The sequence below is a fragment of the Hemitrygon akajei genome, chromosome 6 (genome assembly GCF_048418815.1).
Source record: "Hemitrygon akajei chromosome 6, sHemAka1.3, whole genome shotgun sequence".
Lineage (NCBI taxonomy): Eukaryota > Metazoa > Chordata > Chondrichthyes > Myliobatiformes > Dasyatidae > Hemitrygon > Hemitrygon akajei.
In genome coordinates, this window is record NC_133129.1 from 64032672 (window position 1) to 64049884 (window position 17213).

Consider the following 17213-nt stretch of genomic DNA (forward strand, 5'->3'; position numbering starts at 1 on the left):
TCGGTGGTGTAAATGGTTCAGAGCAATTTAGTCGGAGCTAGTTTTGCAGTGCAGTGTTATTTTGCTTCCTTAATACATTTCAAAGATAAACTTTATTCATAATAAAAACGTACATGCAAAAAAGAAACACTGCCAAACTTTTATATTCATGGTCTTTACATTCAGCAGTGTTAGCTTATTTTAAAAACAAACATAGCACAGTTGCCCCTTGAGAGGCTCCCGGGGTGCTGCACTATCTCAATGTTTGAGTGGCTTCCCCAGCTAATTCCAGCCCTCCATCTAGGGTAGTGGAAGATCCCGAAACTATGCTCCTCCTCCACCGAGCTTTTGCCTTGGCTGCACCAAGCTTCATGGCATCACTCAGCATAAGGTCCTACAGCCTGGCAGCATTCCCTTACAGACACTTCACTGTGCCGGAACACCAAGCTTTGGGCAGAGCAAAATTCACCTTTCACCGAATTGATTAGCTTCTGGCATCTGATGTCTGTCTTGTGTGCCCCTGATAACCTCAGCTTTGCAGCCAGGATATTGCCTGGTTGTATAGCTTTGCAGCTGAAGTAAGAAAGCCAACATCACTTCACTTTCAGGTATGCATGGTACAGTTGCCAACATGCCCTGCTGCACATCTTATAGAACCAGACTGGATTATAACAGCAGTTAAACTAGGCTACTGCATTACTGATCATGATGGTGTACCTTTCTCCACACAGGATGCCCAGTACTTCTGGATTTGTTCTATCTCATTTACTTACATGCAATCTTGACAGTAAAGCACACCCCACGCACATGATGTTCATCTTCCAGAGGAAGCTGGCTCACTACTTTATTCTTTGAGCTGGCCACCTCCTGCCCATTGTGTTTCACTCCGGATGGTCAGTGTCTGAGCTCCTGGGCTCTGATAGTGGAGAGATGCTCAGGTTCTTTGCTGATCATTAATGCTCCTCTAGTTCCATATTGAGGAAGGAAAGATGTCCCTACATGAGTAGATTTACTTGAACCGTTACATACCAGGTACATATGGACAGCAGTATGATACCTTGGTTCAATGGCAAAATGGTCCAAGATTATCTGAGAACAGACTCTGTCACATGGATATTAATAGATAATGTACATACATACATACAACACACACACACACACACACACACACACACACACACACACACACACACACACACACACACACACACACACACACACACACACACACACACACACACACACACACACACACACACACACACACACACACACACACACACACTTACTTCTCGGAAGCCACTTCTCAGTGAAGACATTCACTATTATCTTCAATGTGCCAGCCCAACATTTGCTCATCTGAGGGAAAGGAAGTTGAAGATCAGAACCTCAAACTTTACACAAAGCCCATTGTGTTTAGGTAGCAATTATCTCCGCTTTTCTTCGGCGACCTGCACTATCTACAGCAGTTATCTCCAGGAAGGAAGGGAGGGAGAGGGAATGAGAGGGAGGGAGAGAGAGAGAGAGAACAAACCATCTCTATTTCCGTAACATCCTACAAATCCATTGTTAAAATAAGAAAACCAATATTACAGACTCTTTCAGGCTAACATCTCAGGTTCTAATTTCACTCATTTAGTTCCAATGAGCTGTTTTGTCCCGTGACCCAACATTTGCCTTCCTGTTCTGATCTCCTTCATGTCAAGAAATTACAGGATGGGTAGAGGAAAAGATTTAAAGAATCCTTTTAAAAATTAGAATGATCCTTCTGATTCCTGGAACTTCTGGCCATGAGTATCCAAAGTGGAGATGGGGTGTTTGGGATGAGTTTCAGAACCTCCTGCCTGTGCATAAACAATGGAAGAAATACACCACCTCACAAACTACCCACTCATCTGCCCCTTGATAGTACTCTCTGCCCCTCCTGCATCTCCCCCATTAACCTTTCCAGATCCAACAGGACTGGTGTTAAAGCAAATGATCCTCATTCTCCAGGGGATATCTCCTGCAAAGTACCACACAATATGAGAGTGTGTTCTTATTGTGAAAGAGCTGTGGAATGCCAACCCTACTATGGCTGTCACAGACAAATACATCTGCCACTGTTGGAACGGTACCGTGTTGTTCGTTACATCCCTCGAGTTGCCTCACTCACAAATGAAAGCAGTGCCATCTTTGACATCTACGCACTTTTGGACCCAACCAACTTGGTCAGCGGTGGTGTAGCTGATCCTTTCTAGGGGATAGACATCAAAGTCCCTCACTCAATGCCGTTCGCTACTTTCAATGTTTCATCCAAATAATATGTAATGTAAAAGTGCATTTATTCCTTGGCGGAGGGAGCATTGTATGCTGTATCAGTAGTAGATTTCCTTGGCCATGTTTGATCTGACGCCATGAAACATTGAGGCCTGCAGTCCACATTGAGGACTCCCAGGACTGCTCCCTCTCTCTTTATCATTACCTATAGTGGTATGCCCAGGTTGTGCACCAAGCTTATTATGTCTGGGACATTTAATGGAAGCTATTATTTTCAAGTTAGTCAAGTTTATTGTCATATGATCAAGAACATTGCTTTTCCCTTGTACTAGCTCCATACACTGAAACGCTCCATATGGACGGCAGGGAAAGCAAAGTGCTTCACTGTGTGTTGCTACATGTGATGATAGTAAACTAATTTACTGATTTACATGTATGAACAGGTGCAGTACAAAACTTGCTTGTAGTAGCATCACAAGCACATAGCATTACAAACACAAATTGAACAATAAAACATGTATTATACAAAATTATTCAAATTATTCAAGAAAGAACACAATTAGAATAAAAAGAAAATAAAGTCCATTACAGTACAAAATGGTCATAGTGTCGTTATAGTGAGGTAGAGATTAGGGTTTTGCAAATTGCTTCATGAGTCAAATGCTAAAGGGAATTATGGTAGCTGTTCTTGAACCTGCTGCTGTGGGACTTCAGACTTCTGTACCTCCTGCCCAATGGTAGCTCTGTATTGCCAGCAGTACTTTGTTTTCCTTATTTAAAAAAATATACTTTATACATAATATACAGTATACAGGAATACATGCATCTTTCTCTACATTCATTGACCAATATGTACTCTTCCAACTGTATAAACACTACACGTTTCCTCCTTTACAAAGGACACAACCCCTCAGTGTCCAGGGATGACATCACGTCAGCATTTCCTGACATAAATATCCTCTTCGTTCAGGTGTCCTCTCTGCAAATCTGCCTACAAGACCTCTCTGTCTATAGTATAAAATGGAGGCCAAGGTGTTACACAACACTGCGAGGAAAATAGGAAATCATTATCAACATTCAGTCCAAATTTATTAACCCCTTGTCTGCTTTTATTGCTTTCTCTATTCAGTTAACTATTTTCTCAGAACTAGGCAAAATGTGAAACCTATTTTTGGTTGTTTGAGTAAATTTAGTAATGTATTGGCTTAGAAATCATTGTCCTTGTTCGACTATATGACTTAATAATTGAACAAAATGCAAAGCTGCTGTATATCATTTGTCACGTACGGCTGTAGCAATGTATGCTGTAGATTAAATAAGTTTAAGAATTTTAGATAAATCAAATCACAAAGACTGTAGTAGTTAAAGAAAAACCTCAGCTAATGAGACTCCTTTCTTATCCCTATGTTCTGCAGACTGTCCTTTCTTGTGCTGTGATCGACCAATATTTTTTTAACATGCAGTCATTTTACCAATATGGATTCCCCAGTTTTGTGTTAAAGATAATTTATGGTTTAATCTTCAATCTGTTTCACATGATTTCCCCTGGCAAATTGTGCACTTTCCTCCAGTTCTGTGTTGGGGCCCTTCTACTAAACATTATGATAGAAAGGGAATGTGTTTAAATGAAATGAATGTGTTTAAATTGCCTATTCTGCTTAAAATTATTGGCACCATCTCAAACAATGTTCTCATACTTGAATTTTGGGAATATTGAAACATAAAACCCAAGCAGGAGCAGCAGGAGGCCCTGGGTCCTCTTGGACTTGGTCAGCCGTGCAGTGAAATCATGGTCGAATGTATTCATCATCTCCACTTTACTGTGTTCCTGCTTCCCTTTGTTCCCTTAGTGGCCAAATAGCCATTGATCTGGTATGATGGCATGCGCTAGGACCCAGTAGCCAACCCGGGTTTAATCGAAAGTGTATTGGTTCATCTTGTACAGCTTTTTTTCTGATTGCAAGTCACTGCTGGATACTAAGAAGTACTGCAGGATTCTCCCATCAGCGAGTTGTTCGATAGCGATGGAGCTGGAATTATTGCATACTGTTGTTGTGTTGTTATCTGGACTTGTTGTGTGCTGTTGGATGATGCATGCTCCAAAAAAAGGTGTGAGTGGTTGTCTTGGACATTTTTATTCTGATTGCAAGACCCTGTTGGACATTGGTAATGTAGAATAGTGAAAGTCCAGTTGACCAGTTTATTGGTGAGAATGACAGCTGGGGAGCTACATTGCCTTGGTTGTGATGAGGACTAGGTCATCTGCTGCAGTTGCCAGGGTAAGAGACGCTATGGTGGTGTGGAAGAGAGTTAGGGGGTCATGTTTGGGCGCGCTGGAATCCATACTGGGTTTGGGGCTGCCCCCTTCCATTGGTGCTGCCCTCTAGTGTTTGCTTGATAGAAGACCAAACTAAACCTAGACAACTCACCATCAATCTACAGTCATGCCACTCAGGGACTTGGGCTATATTGTTTTTGTTTCTTTGTGACTGTATGTTTGCAGAAATTGTAACCATATGTGCTAATTGTGCTCTGTGCTATGTACTGTGTGCTATTGGTAATGTGTTTTGCACCTTGGCTGTATTCATGTACGGCTGAAAGGTAATTAAACTCGAACTTGAACATGACGCTCAACAACTGAACACCCACAGTCCTTGGAGATAATTCCAAAGTATTGTAACCCTTGTAGTAAAGGGATTTTTTCTCACATCTTTCAAACATACTACATGGAAACAGATCCTTTAACCCAATTCATCTATGCTGACCAAAATATCTATCTGAGTTCATCTCATTTGCTTGCCCTCTGTATGGATAATGTTACTCTTCAAGTACTAAATGGAAGATACCTAAACTGAGGCCATGCCCCTGAACTGAAGATTCTCCATCCTGAAGCATCTGCCCTGTTAATCCCTCAGAATGTTATGCATTTCTTATCATCTTATTTATCTAAATGCCAGTGAGCATAGACCCAGCCTTGATCATAGAACAAACCCTTCATCCTAGGAATCCCTACCAAATATGTGCTGCCGTCAGTGGAAATATATCTTTCCTTCTACAAACCTGTACATGATGTTCCAGGGATGGCATCAACAAGCCCTCCTTATTCTTCCACTCCTATTGCTAATGAAGGACAGCACAAAAAGTACATTCCTCGTTGTCTGTTGTATCCTCTACATATTACATTCCTGAGTTTCATGGCTGTTTGCTGGATCTTACAAGCCCTACCAGCTCAATGAGATCATGCCATCCAATAGCACCCAATTAACCTACTAACCCAAATATCTTTTGAACGTGGGAGGAAACCAGGGCACCCTGAGCAAACTCATTGTGGTCGCAGGGAATGCGTACAAACGCCTTGCAGACAGCATTGGAGTTGAACCTGGCTTGCTGGCACTGTAATAGCATCACGCTAAATGCTACACTGCCATTCACCCAAATATCTCACCAAATTTCCTATCAGACTGATTAACCTCCCAGCTTCCCACACCATTCACCAACTGCGACCCTCTAAACCTCTCACCTAACCTGTCTACCTCCCTTCACTGGCTCTTTGCATCCTTCTCACAGCTGGGTTTCCAAACTGAATTTGCACTACCAGTGTATCTGTACAAAATGCATGTTTTTTTTCATTCAATTGATCCTTAACGTGGAGGGCCCAATGTTGATCTTTTTGGCACACTCGAATAACAATCTGCCAACTTCTCTCTTTCTGTTCTTTATCCTATCTGTTATATGCCACCCCACCTTTTGAGCCCCAATTTAAGATAAGGTGCCTTGCAAATGAATGTTATCAGAGGCTTTTTGAAAATTTAGAGTATATTTATCCATTAATTTTGACCATATTCTCTGGAAGGTAGAAGAAAGGAATTCATCTTATTAAAATTCTGAGAAGGCTTGAAAGGTTAGATACCAGGAGGCTGCTTCTCATTGTTGGAGACTCTAAGTTAAAGGGCATTGTTTCCAGAATAGGGATCAGCTGATTCAGGTCATGAACTGAAATGTCGACCATTCCTCCACCTCCATAGAAGCTGCTTGACCTGCTGAGTTCATCCAGCAGTTTGTTTTACTTTTACTCTATAGTACAGCTTCTGCAGTCTCTTGTGTCTCTGAATATCCAATGTGGATTGAGGCAAGGAGAAATTGCTAAGATAATAGTTTCAGAAACACTCAGATGATCAAGGACTTTTGGGATTGCGTAGGAGATGGGCTTGAGAACTGGCAAATGATCTCAATGAACAGTGGTGCATCTCAACCTGGCTCCCATTCCTATTTCTTACGCATTTGTTTTCTTAGTGTAGACTCGTAAGGCTCAATGTCTCCCTTAAGAATGCCTAAGAGAAATGTTGAGTAAGAATCAGTTTAGTAGATCATGGTAGTTTTATGCCAGTTATGATTGAAAGTATCATTCAGGCTGAATGTTTGTTTCCAAAAACTAATGTTTAAATGATATACTTTTACAGGGAACTGTTTGTGGCCAGCCATGCCCAGAGGGAAGATATGGAATAAACTGCTCACAGGAATGCCAGTGTCATAATGGAGGACAATGCGACTCAGCCACGGGTCAGTGTCATTGTGGAGCTGGCTACACAGGGGAGAGGTAATGGTATTTCTCATTACTGTATTTTCAAGCTTTATTGTTTTTAAATTGTGTTGACATCCACTGTACCATTTCTCACCATTGTTGTAATAACCTCTTTGTTCTAATTAAGTCTGTTCTCTTGCCCCTTCTGAGTTTCTATCGCTTTTTTATGGGCAGCTATAAACAACCCCATTTCCCAGGCACTTTTTGAAATCTACACCATTAAACAAACTTCTGGTCACATCATAACACTTGGAGGACTTTTTTTGAAGCATTTAGGATACTTTGCCATATGGGAGACAGTGTTTGTGTGGGAATGTTTTCAAGCAGTTTACATGCCAGTAAACATACAGAACAACTGGTTAGTTTCACAGTGGATTCAGTATTTAAATTAAATGAAATGGGTTTCATTTCATGCCCTTCTGTAATAATCAAACAGGGAATGGTGAATCCCTTGAAACCCCGGTCTCAAGGTTACTGGAGACCAGGTGTTTAGATATATTTAAGGTAGAGATGACCAGTTGAGGAATTGAGGCTAATGGGGAACTGGCACAGAAGGGAAAGCAATGTATAATCACATTGAAGGGTGAAGCAGGCTAGAGGGGTTGAATGTCCTACTTGAGTTCCTTTTTTTTCTTGTGTCCTTATGTTAAAAATATGTAGATGCTGAACATCCGAAATAGAAATAGTACTAGAAATACTCAGCATGTCAGGCTGCATCTGCGAAGAGGGTAGCAGGGTTAAAGTTTTGGGTCAATGACCTTTCATCAAAACTAAGTGTTAGGAATCAAACTTTAAAGTTGCAGTGAGGGAAGGTGGGGGCAGGGGGTTGGTGAGCATGGAGAAATTCTGCAAGAAGGTCTGAGTTAGATGTCTGGTGCTGGCTAGGGAAGGGCAGTACAGTGCTGTTATTCTTAGCAGATCTCTCTGGAGGAGATTATAGATAGAGGAAGATGAATGAAGAGAGAGAAATGAAAATAATGCTGGTAAAAGCCAGGCTCAGAGACACAAAGAAGAGAGCTACTGTAGAAATGAGTTACAATACACACACACACACAAATTGCTGGAGGAATAGCACATCAGACAGTATCTATGGAAAGGAATAAGCAATCAATGGGTCAGGCCGAACCCTTCATCAGGACTGGAGAAGAAATGGTTCTTCCTCCCACCTACCCTCCCCAGTCCTGATGAAGGGTCCTGGCCTGAAATATGAAATGTTTATTCCTCTCCATAGATGCTGCCTGTCCTGCTCAGTTCCTCCAGCATTTTATGCGTGTTGCTCTGAATTTCCAGCATCTGCAGAATCTCTTGTGCTTATGAAGAGATTTACAAGCTTGATTTTGTAAATGAACTAGTGTAAAAAGTATCTTTTGTAATTTTCTTTAACTATGATTACATTTACTTTTCTTTTTCAATCTTTTTATTATTATTAATATCAACAAAATAAAATGATACATAGATAATGGGATTACAAACATACTTTCCAACTAAACATGAGAGAATACATAAGCAATGATTACAGTATAAATGAGTATTCCCAAATCATGAACAATACAATATACAAATAAACAAGTCAAACCTAGGTATATCATAATATATATTTTTTTAAAAACAGAAAAAAGAAAAAAAATTATGCAAAAGAAAAACTAATCTAATAATCTAATAACTATTAGAGAAAAAACAAAAAAAGAAAAAGAGAAAAAGAAAAAATAGGGGAAAAAAGGGCTGTTTATAATATCTCGCAACAATAGAAAATCATCAGTGTCGTCAACTCCGATCCTCTCAACATATATACAATCAAAACTGGAAAAACAAATAGGCTTGGAACAGGGTCATATTACATCATATGAAAATATTGAATAAATGGTCTCCATATCTTTTCAAATTTAATAGAAGTATCAAATACAACACTTCTAATTTTTTCTAAATTTAAACATAACATAGTTTGAGAAAACCAATGAAATACAGTAGGAGGATTAATTTCTTTCCAATTCAACAAACTAGATCTTCTAGCCATTAATGTAAGAAATGCAATCATTCGACAAGCAGAAGAGGATAAATGGAGTGAGTCCATCATTGGTAAACCAAAAATTGCAGTAATAGGATGAGGTTGTAAATCAATGTTCAATACCGCAGAAATAATATCAAAAATATCTTTCCAATATTTTTTCAAAAGCGGACACGACCAAAACATATGAGTTAAAAACTATGATTACATTTAGATGGAACATAAGACAATGGCCCATTGACATTTGAACTAGCCATTATCGATGGCTCAGTGAACCTTCTGACCACTTGCAGCAATGGAAGGAGGTGTCTTGAGTTACAAATCGCCACACCGTTTTGCAGCAACGCAAAACCTTTGTGCTATGTAATGACTCATTAGTTAAATTCCCCACAGATTATCATGGCTGGTTGCTGACAGCATTAGGACTCTTTAATAAAGGAGTAATACACATAAAATGCTGGAATAATTCAGCTGGTCAGGCAGCATCTATGGAGAGGAATAAACAGTTGATGTTTTAGGCTGAGATATTTCATTAGAGTGGAAAGAAAGGGGGAAGAAGCCCAAGTCAGAAGGTGGGAGATGGGGAAGGAGTACAAGCTGGTAGGCGAGACCAGGTGAAGGGGAATGCAGATAGGTGGGGGAGGAGGGATGAAGTGACAGGCATGGTGGTGATAGCTGGAAAAAGCAAAGGGCTAAAGAAACACAAAGTGCTGGAGGAACCCAGCAGGTCAGGCAGCATCTATGGAAATGGACAGTTGACATTTCACACCGAGACCCTTTCTCAGCACTGGTTATAGAAGAAGGAATCTGATAGGAGTGGGAGAAATGGGAGGAGGAGGGGCACCAGAAGGAGGTGATAGGCAGGTGAGGAGAAGAAAAGGGACAAGAGGGAGCCAGAATGGTGAATGGAAAAGGAGAGAAGCAGGAGGGGGGAGAAATTACCAGAGGTTAGAGAAAGCAATGTTTGTGCAGTCAGTCAGGTTAGAGACTACCCAGACAGAATAAGACGTGTTGCTCCTCCAACCCGAGAGTCACTATAGACGAGGCCATGGACCATCATATGAGAATGGGAAGTGGAATTAAAGTTTTATTATCCTGCAATACCAATCAACCACTCCTGCTGGAGTGATTGAGACTGTGGAACCTGAATCCTGAAGGTACAAAATTGCCAGAAAATTCTGCAAATATCTATCTTCATGTTTTCACTTTCCCTCATTTCACTTTTCTCCAGGTATCTGATCTGACCTAGTTTGCTTTCGTGCTTCCGTGCTTTTATTGTTAATCCTTATGTTATCATTGGTTGAAGATTGTTGTCCCTTAATGTCCTGACGTCCTAGTGCCCACAGCAGGCCATTAGCAGCTCATGCTCACAGAAGGTTGCAAGGCAAACACTTTTTGAGTCGAAAACTGTGGAATATAATCCTACCAACAGAGAATACATGAAATGCCTGACTGCCATAAGATCTGGGCCATCAATTTGCAGCTGAAAACAGAGGTAGAATTACACAGAAAATGTAATAAACAGGATCTTAAGTGTTCACTCTTGCTTGAAAGCAATAATCTCCTCGACATATTACAGTCAATGTTTACTCCCACACTGACATATCTGCACTAATGCTGTAGGGCCACTCACTAAGCCATAGAGCATGCACTTAACATTCTCAGCTCTGCAAGTGCAGGATAATTTTCCGATAGAGGGTGCATGCCTAATCCTTTTAGTCCTGATTAACCAAGGGACTCTTAACGCAGCTCTCTGTACATCCCATTGACTCATCCATGGTACATGCCTCTAGTGTATATTCTGTTTTTTTTTACATCTAAGAGATTATAGCCTGCAGTGTAGGTTTTAGTGTAAATGCTCCCTGCTGTCACTTTAATGTGGGTTTAACCAGTTACAGCTTGTTCTGAAATAGGTCAGTAATTTGTCAGCTCATTTGGGGGCTCGGTCACACTGCTACACTAACAACTTGTATATATAAAATAGCTTTAAGAAACAAAAATATTATCAAACAATCTGAATCTGAGTCACACAGGAAGATGTCAGAGAAGATGACCAAGAGCTTTGTTGAGCAGGCAAGTTAAACTTTAATGAGGGAATTCCAGAGTTTAAGGCCCAAGGAGCTAAAATTATGGATGTGACTATTGGAACAATTAATGACTCCTTGTCTTACCCCTGTCTCTATAGCCTTCAATCTTTTAAACTTGCAGGATTTCTTGAGTACAATAATGCTCGAGTCACGGAGGTGGGGGGTGGTGGCAATGTGACAAGGCCCCAGAGAGATTGAGAACGTTAACTCACCACATAGACTCAGAGGAGTATAGAAAGCTTGTTTGTGATTTATGGTGGCTTAGCAAAAAGATCAGGAGGTCTCCAGCTGCCACTCACTGAGTCAGCAGTGGGTTATTTTCCGGATTCCTAGTGATGACTGCATTTTGCTTTATTATTTGTTGCCTATGTAGCACTTGGCAAACATTTTGTTTCTTTTCAATGAATAGATGTTGGGCAAACAGTTGAGTTGAAATTAATTCCAGATGACTCCTCCAAAGTTGAACTTTTGAACAAAAATGACAAATGAAGATTGGGTTGTTTAAAGACAACCTCATTTCCTCTTCTAGCGTGATATTTGAGATTGACTGTATAGGCTCTGCAGTTTTGAATGACTTGCAGGTTACATACAGTGTCTAAGTGTCTTGTAGTTACTTTGCTGCTGCCCGGTCAACTTCAAGGAATGCTGTGTCAACAAACTTTCATTGATGTTTACATAGACAACTTTGGCTGTGGCTCAAAGGATAATACTCCCTCCCTTCTAGGTGAAAAGTGAAGGGTTCAACTTCCAATCCAACAATGGGTGCAAAAATTCAGTCTGTCACTTTGCTAGAATACTGGATTGTCAGATATGCTGACGTTTGGATTAAGTATTAAAATGACTACCCTTTCATGTGGATTTAAATGACCACGTGGTGTTATTTTTAAGTGAGCAGGGGCTTTCTTCTTGGTTCCTTGACCGACATTTCTCCGTTGACTGTATTTGGTCGGAGCTTACTGTGTTAAAGTTGTATGCCTTCTTGTCTACCTTAGCAAGTTGGATGCACTTTAAAGCTATTTTTTTGGCAATAAAAGAAAGTTATATGTTCATTCCTCTATCATCTTTCACATCCCAAAGCAGGTACAAACACTTTATACATCCTTTCTAAATGTAATAATAGCTAGAATGTTATAAGAGCACCCAATTATGTACAAGATAGCTCCTGCAAACAACAATGTGAAGATGAGCAGATAATTTGTTGTAGTAATGTTGATTGAAAGGTAAGTATTGACCAAAACATAGGGATGGATTTCCTATTGGGATGGTGTTACAGAATCTTTTCCTCCTCTTTATGCAATGGCTTGTTTTCAATTGATTTCTGTGGCTTTTGAGGTAGTTGATGGAACCAATGCAGGATCTACAGGTTCTTCCAAAGGTGAGGTAGTGAGTACCATATGGGATAAATGGGTGGGTCATTTGGAAGGTGAAATGGTGGTACTGCAGTTTATGCTGGGTGTCTGTACTCACCAGGAGTGGACAAGTTTCTCAAAACTGTCCTGAATACTCCTTTTCCATTTTAAGAAGGCCTGGATATTATCTACCGTGCCACTGATGGTGCGAAAGTTATACTCAAACCGTTTCCTTTGTCCACATCTGACGGATTCCCTAAAATGAGAATGGAGCATTTGCTTTGGGAGTCTAGTGTCAGGTATACAAGCAATGTGACGTGCCCAGTGCAGCTTATTGAATTTAATTAGGGACCCAGTGCTAGAGGTATTGACCTGAGAGACAACATTGAAGACATTGTTTGCTTATCCTGTCAAGGGATTTGGTGGATTCTGCAGAGACCGTGTTTGTGGTAATTCTCCAGTGCTCCTTGACAGGACAGATGGGGTCTTCATTTAATGTCCCATTCCAAGGGTGTAACCTCTCATGATGTGCAGTGCCACACAGGGAGAAGGGGCATTTGACCACTGGGATAACATGCTGCATAGTGGAAAAGCAGCTGATACCAAAGTGGGGCCAGGGATGGACAAGGTGGAAAAAAAAGCAAGGAACAACACAAACCCTTCCCTCTATATTGAAGGAAGGACCATTGTAATCCCAGTCCACCAGGAATATCTCCTGTGCTTTCCAGCAGGCTGATGAGAGGGCAAAGCGGATCTCATTTTAACATCTGTTTCTATTGTACCTTCACTCGCACAGTGGGCTTGAGACTGCTGTGTAGTGAATGAGACGGTATCTCAGGTTTAGGGTTTCAAAGTGTACTTGTTATCAAAGAATGTATAACTATACAGCGTTGAGACTTGTATGCTTACAGGCGGTCGCAAAGCAGGGAACCTGAGAGAACCCAGTTAGGAAAAAGAAGACCAACCCCAGCCCCCAGTGCCCACAGAGAAAGAGAAAAAAACACAAAACAAATCATGCAAGCAATAGAAGCAAGCAACAACGAATGCATTCCAAACCAAATTGATTCCTTAGATCCAAATGCCTGGAGCAGCCCGCCATAGGCCCAAAGTCTCAGTATTCAGTTCATCATATTAGTGGGGCAAATCATCACAAAATTTACAGACACGAAGCACAGCAGCCGAGGGCAGTCTCAGAGCCTTAGCATCACAGAGACAGAAGCCCCAGATTATCTGTGCTGGTGTTTCAATTGTCCGAACCTCGCATTAGGGCCTGGCCCTTCAGGCTGTGAATCACTCTGGGCCTAGATTTCGCTGCTGAAGGAGCAGTTCACAACTCCCCAAATCGGCTCGGCGACCAAAGCAATCCGACCTTGCCTGTCTCTCAACACCCTGCCTTTCCAGTCTATATGGGCCATCATTTAGATTGGCCAAACAGCTGGCTGTACCTCGCATTAGGACCCGGGCCTTTCCACAACAAATCGCTCTGCAATTTATTTTTTTTTTAAAGTGTTTCTGGTAATGGTTTTATTCAAATTCTTTGCTTTTGAACTACCAGTAAGCTGTCACATGTCTTCAGTAGCGCCATTTTAAACCGGAAATTTAAGGTTTTCCATCGCCTTCTGATTTTGAGGCGAAAAGCCAAACTGAGTCATTTACAACACAGGAGTCCTGAATTTGGAAAATAAGCTATAGAAATAGAAGTCTTTGGTGCTTCTGACTTTATATTGAACCATGGGTTAGATTGCTGAAGCTCTTACCATTAACAGTGCTCATTCACGAACTTGAAAATCGGTCTATTTTGTTCATTAATACCAAGTTATTTCAGTTTTAGTTTTTTATTTTGGTTCTTTCAGCTTCCTTTAGGAAACTTCTCTGTTTTCTAGTTGTTGGCTGAATGCTGTAGTCAAGCACGTAAGCCCAAAAATTTCAAGATTGCACATTGGAATGTTACGGACGTCGTCAGCAGGGCAGATGGATGATATTAAGTCAGTGTTCATATTCAAGTTAATGACCTTTTAACAGAACTCATCATCCTGAACAGTTAACAAGACTGATAATTATATAGATGCTTGAGATGTAAGCACTTACCACTTCTATGATGCCGGCCGGTTAATCTGTTGAATAAAGTGATTTTATTTCTATTTTGCATCTTTATTTGCTTAAAACACAAAATATTTGTTTCCTTGGCCTGCTTCATCTGGGATCTCGATTGTATGAATAACAGATAGTAGAAATGTACTTATTGAAAGTTTACATTTCTGCTAATGCCAAAATACAAAAGCTTGTTTATAACAATGACTTTTGAATATTGTGCTGAAGATAATTTAACTAAGAATAAGCATCCATAGGGTGCATACATTTGCAATACCATGTGCTTTCAATAAGATTTTTCCTTTTTAGAATTTAATTAAATGCTGAAACTTATAGCACATTAATTCATTCAGAGGTAATGAGGGTATTCACAATCTATCAACCCATTTTCACCATTGTTCAAAACTCTATCCCAACAGGAAGGGGTCCTTGCACTTGCATTGACGATCCATAGTCAAGGTCACAGAGCTTTTCCAGATTAACGGTGGGAATAGAGTTGGCATTGTCTAAACCAGGAGTCACAGACAGAATAAATCGACGACAAACAAATGCATCATTGTACTGTGATCATGATCTCAGCTGAGTCTGGGGAGTAATTTTAGTGACAAAGTGATACAACTCTGTTGCCTGAAAATAGATTATGTCTATAACGATGTACAATTATCAGTTTAGATATAAATAAAAATTCAATGAGCTTGTTTATTAAAATGTATGTTAGTTGACGTGACAAATGGAAATTCACAGTTTCACAAAACAAGGCTTTATGAATGCAATTCTTTGTTAATTTGATTTTACTTTGAATTGTCACTGCAGATTCTGGCTTTTTAGCACAATAACGTTGTTTGTTACATACAAACATCCTCCCATCCCCCTAATCCCAGCCTTTCACCATATTCTCATTCTTTAATATATTTATCTAACTTTCCCTCTTAAATCATCATACTCCTTGTAGTATTGGGTACAATATTCACCACCCTCTGGGTAAAGTGTATTTACTAATTTCCCTGATTTGTGACTGTCCTGTGTTAACCTCCTCTTGGTTTCAGCCCCATCCAAAATGAAACTTCCCTGCAAATCTCCCCATTAAAGTAAGACTTCTTGAAAGTCATTTCTCAGATCTAGATCTAAGTTTTTATTACTGGATACAGTTAAGTGAATGTAAGTGATCCAAGTTAAGTACAGTATTGTGCAAAAGTCTGCATATATGTACCTATGACTTTTGCATGGTACTGTAGTAATTTTATGCAATGCACTGTACTGCTTCTGCAAAAAAAATCATGACGTGTGAGTGATGATAAACAGATTCTGATATGAGTCTTTAATATGGACTGAGAGTGGGAAGGGGGCTGGAAGAAGGGAATCATGGTTGGGAAAAGGGGAAGGGAGAGGGGAGGGAACAAGATGCACCAGAGAGACATTCTGTAAGGATCACTAAATGAATTGAATCACCTTGCCTGGTGTCTCAGGGCTGGGTGCGGCTGCACCCGCACCATCTTACCCCTGGCATTTCTTTTCTGCCAGCTATCCCACATCCCTCCCATGGCACTCCACCCTCACCATTCCCAACATCCTTATTTACAAACTCGCTCTCTGCTGCATGTTGACAAATACAGTACCGTGCAAGTGTCTTAGGCTCCTTAGTGATATATACGTGCCCAAGACCTTTGTACTGTATATGTGAATGGCAAAAAATCTTTGAGCTCTGATCGTGATGTTTTGAGGTTTAGTTAGTAATGAAGAGGGAGGAGCAATCACAAGCAGATTTTAATTGGCAAAGATATATGCAAATGAGATGAACAAGAATCTAAAATAAAAACAAAGTGCTGGAAACGCTTAGCAAATTAGGCAGTGTCTGTGAAGTTAAGTTTCAGGTCTGCTGCTCCTTTTTCACAATGGGGAATGAGGAAAGAGAGAAAACAAGTTAGTTTTAGATGAAAATGAAGGTGTTGGGGAAGCAGATGGGTAAAGCAGAGGAAACATCTCTGAAAGGGAGAGGCCAGACTGTAGGGAGCAAATAAGTCAAACTTATCTCCTTTATTTGCTTTTTTGTAAGACTGCAGAACATGGGAAGCCGGCAGGATAATGCAGTAAAAAGGTGACATGTAGACAGAGAAGAAACAAGTTACCGATGCAAATGCTGGAGGATTGGAAAATGCAACACCTGCTTTTAAATAGGATAGGATAAAAAGGTATACTTGGGCTCATCAGCTTAATTTTAGTGGCAGAGATGATAATTAGTGAAGAAAAATGGGAAAAAATGAGCCAGTAAAAGAAAATATTGATTAAAGGAAAATGATGTTTAACTGGACTAACTCAATTTTTCAATGTAGATGAAAGACAAATGGTCTATGTCCATATTTGACATAGTCCCAGCAAACAATGCCAAATTGAAATGCATAGTAACTCAGTCAGTGAAAGAATAGACTGAAGATTATCGTAAGAACAAAACAGAGTCAGGGTAGAGTATTTTGTTATTATTTGTAAGAACTGCAGGAAACTTATCTCCATATCAAAGGTGGATCAAACTAGAAAATATAGTTTCAGGGAAAGATTGAAGGTGCCTTCTTATAGAGTCATAGATCACTACAGCACAGAAACAAGCCCTTCGACCCATCCATTCCATGTCGACATGTTTGCTGCCTTGTCCCCTCTTCCCATGCTGTAGCTGTCCATACCTCTCTCATCCGTGTACCTATCCAAACTTGCATTAAATGTAGCAATTGGACCCATATCCATCACTTCCACTGGTGGCTCATTCCATACTTGCACTATCTTCTGAGTAAACTAAATCACCCTCAAATTCCCTTTAAATATTTACCCTTTCACCCTAAACCCATGACCTCCAGGGTTAATCTTATTCA

General features: G+C 40.3%; 1 protein-coding gene across 4 annotated transcripts in view; it reads left to right on the forward strand.

Moving 5' to 3' along the window:
- Positions 1-17213, forward strand: part of megf10 (multiple EGF-like-domains 10) — a 176276-nt gene that overhangs the window by 91455 nt on the left and 67608 nt on the right. For all 4 annotated transcript variants that reach the window (XM_073048477.1, XM_073048479.1, XM_073048478.1 and 1 more), the window contains exon 8: positions 6699-6835. In XM_073048477.1, coding sequence (XP_072904578.1) covers positions 6699-6835 — 137 coding nt within the window. The remainder of the gene's footprint in view (positions 1-6698; positions 6836-17213) is intronic.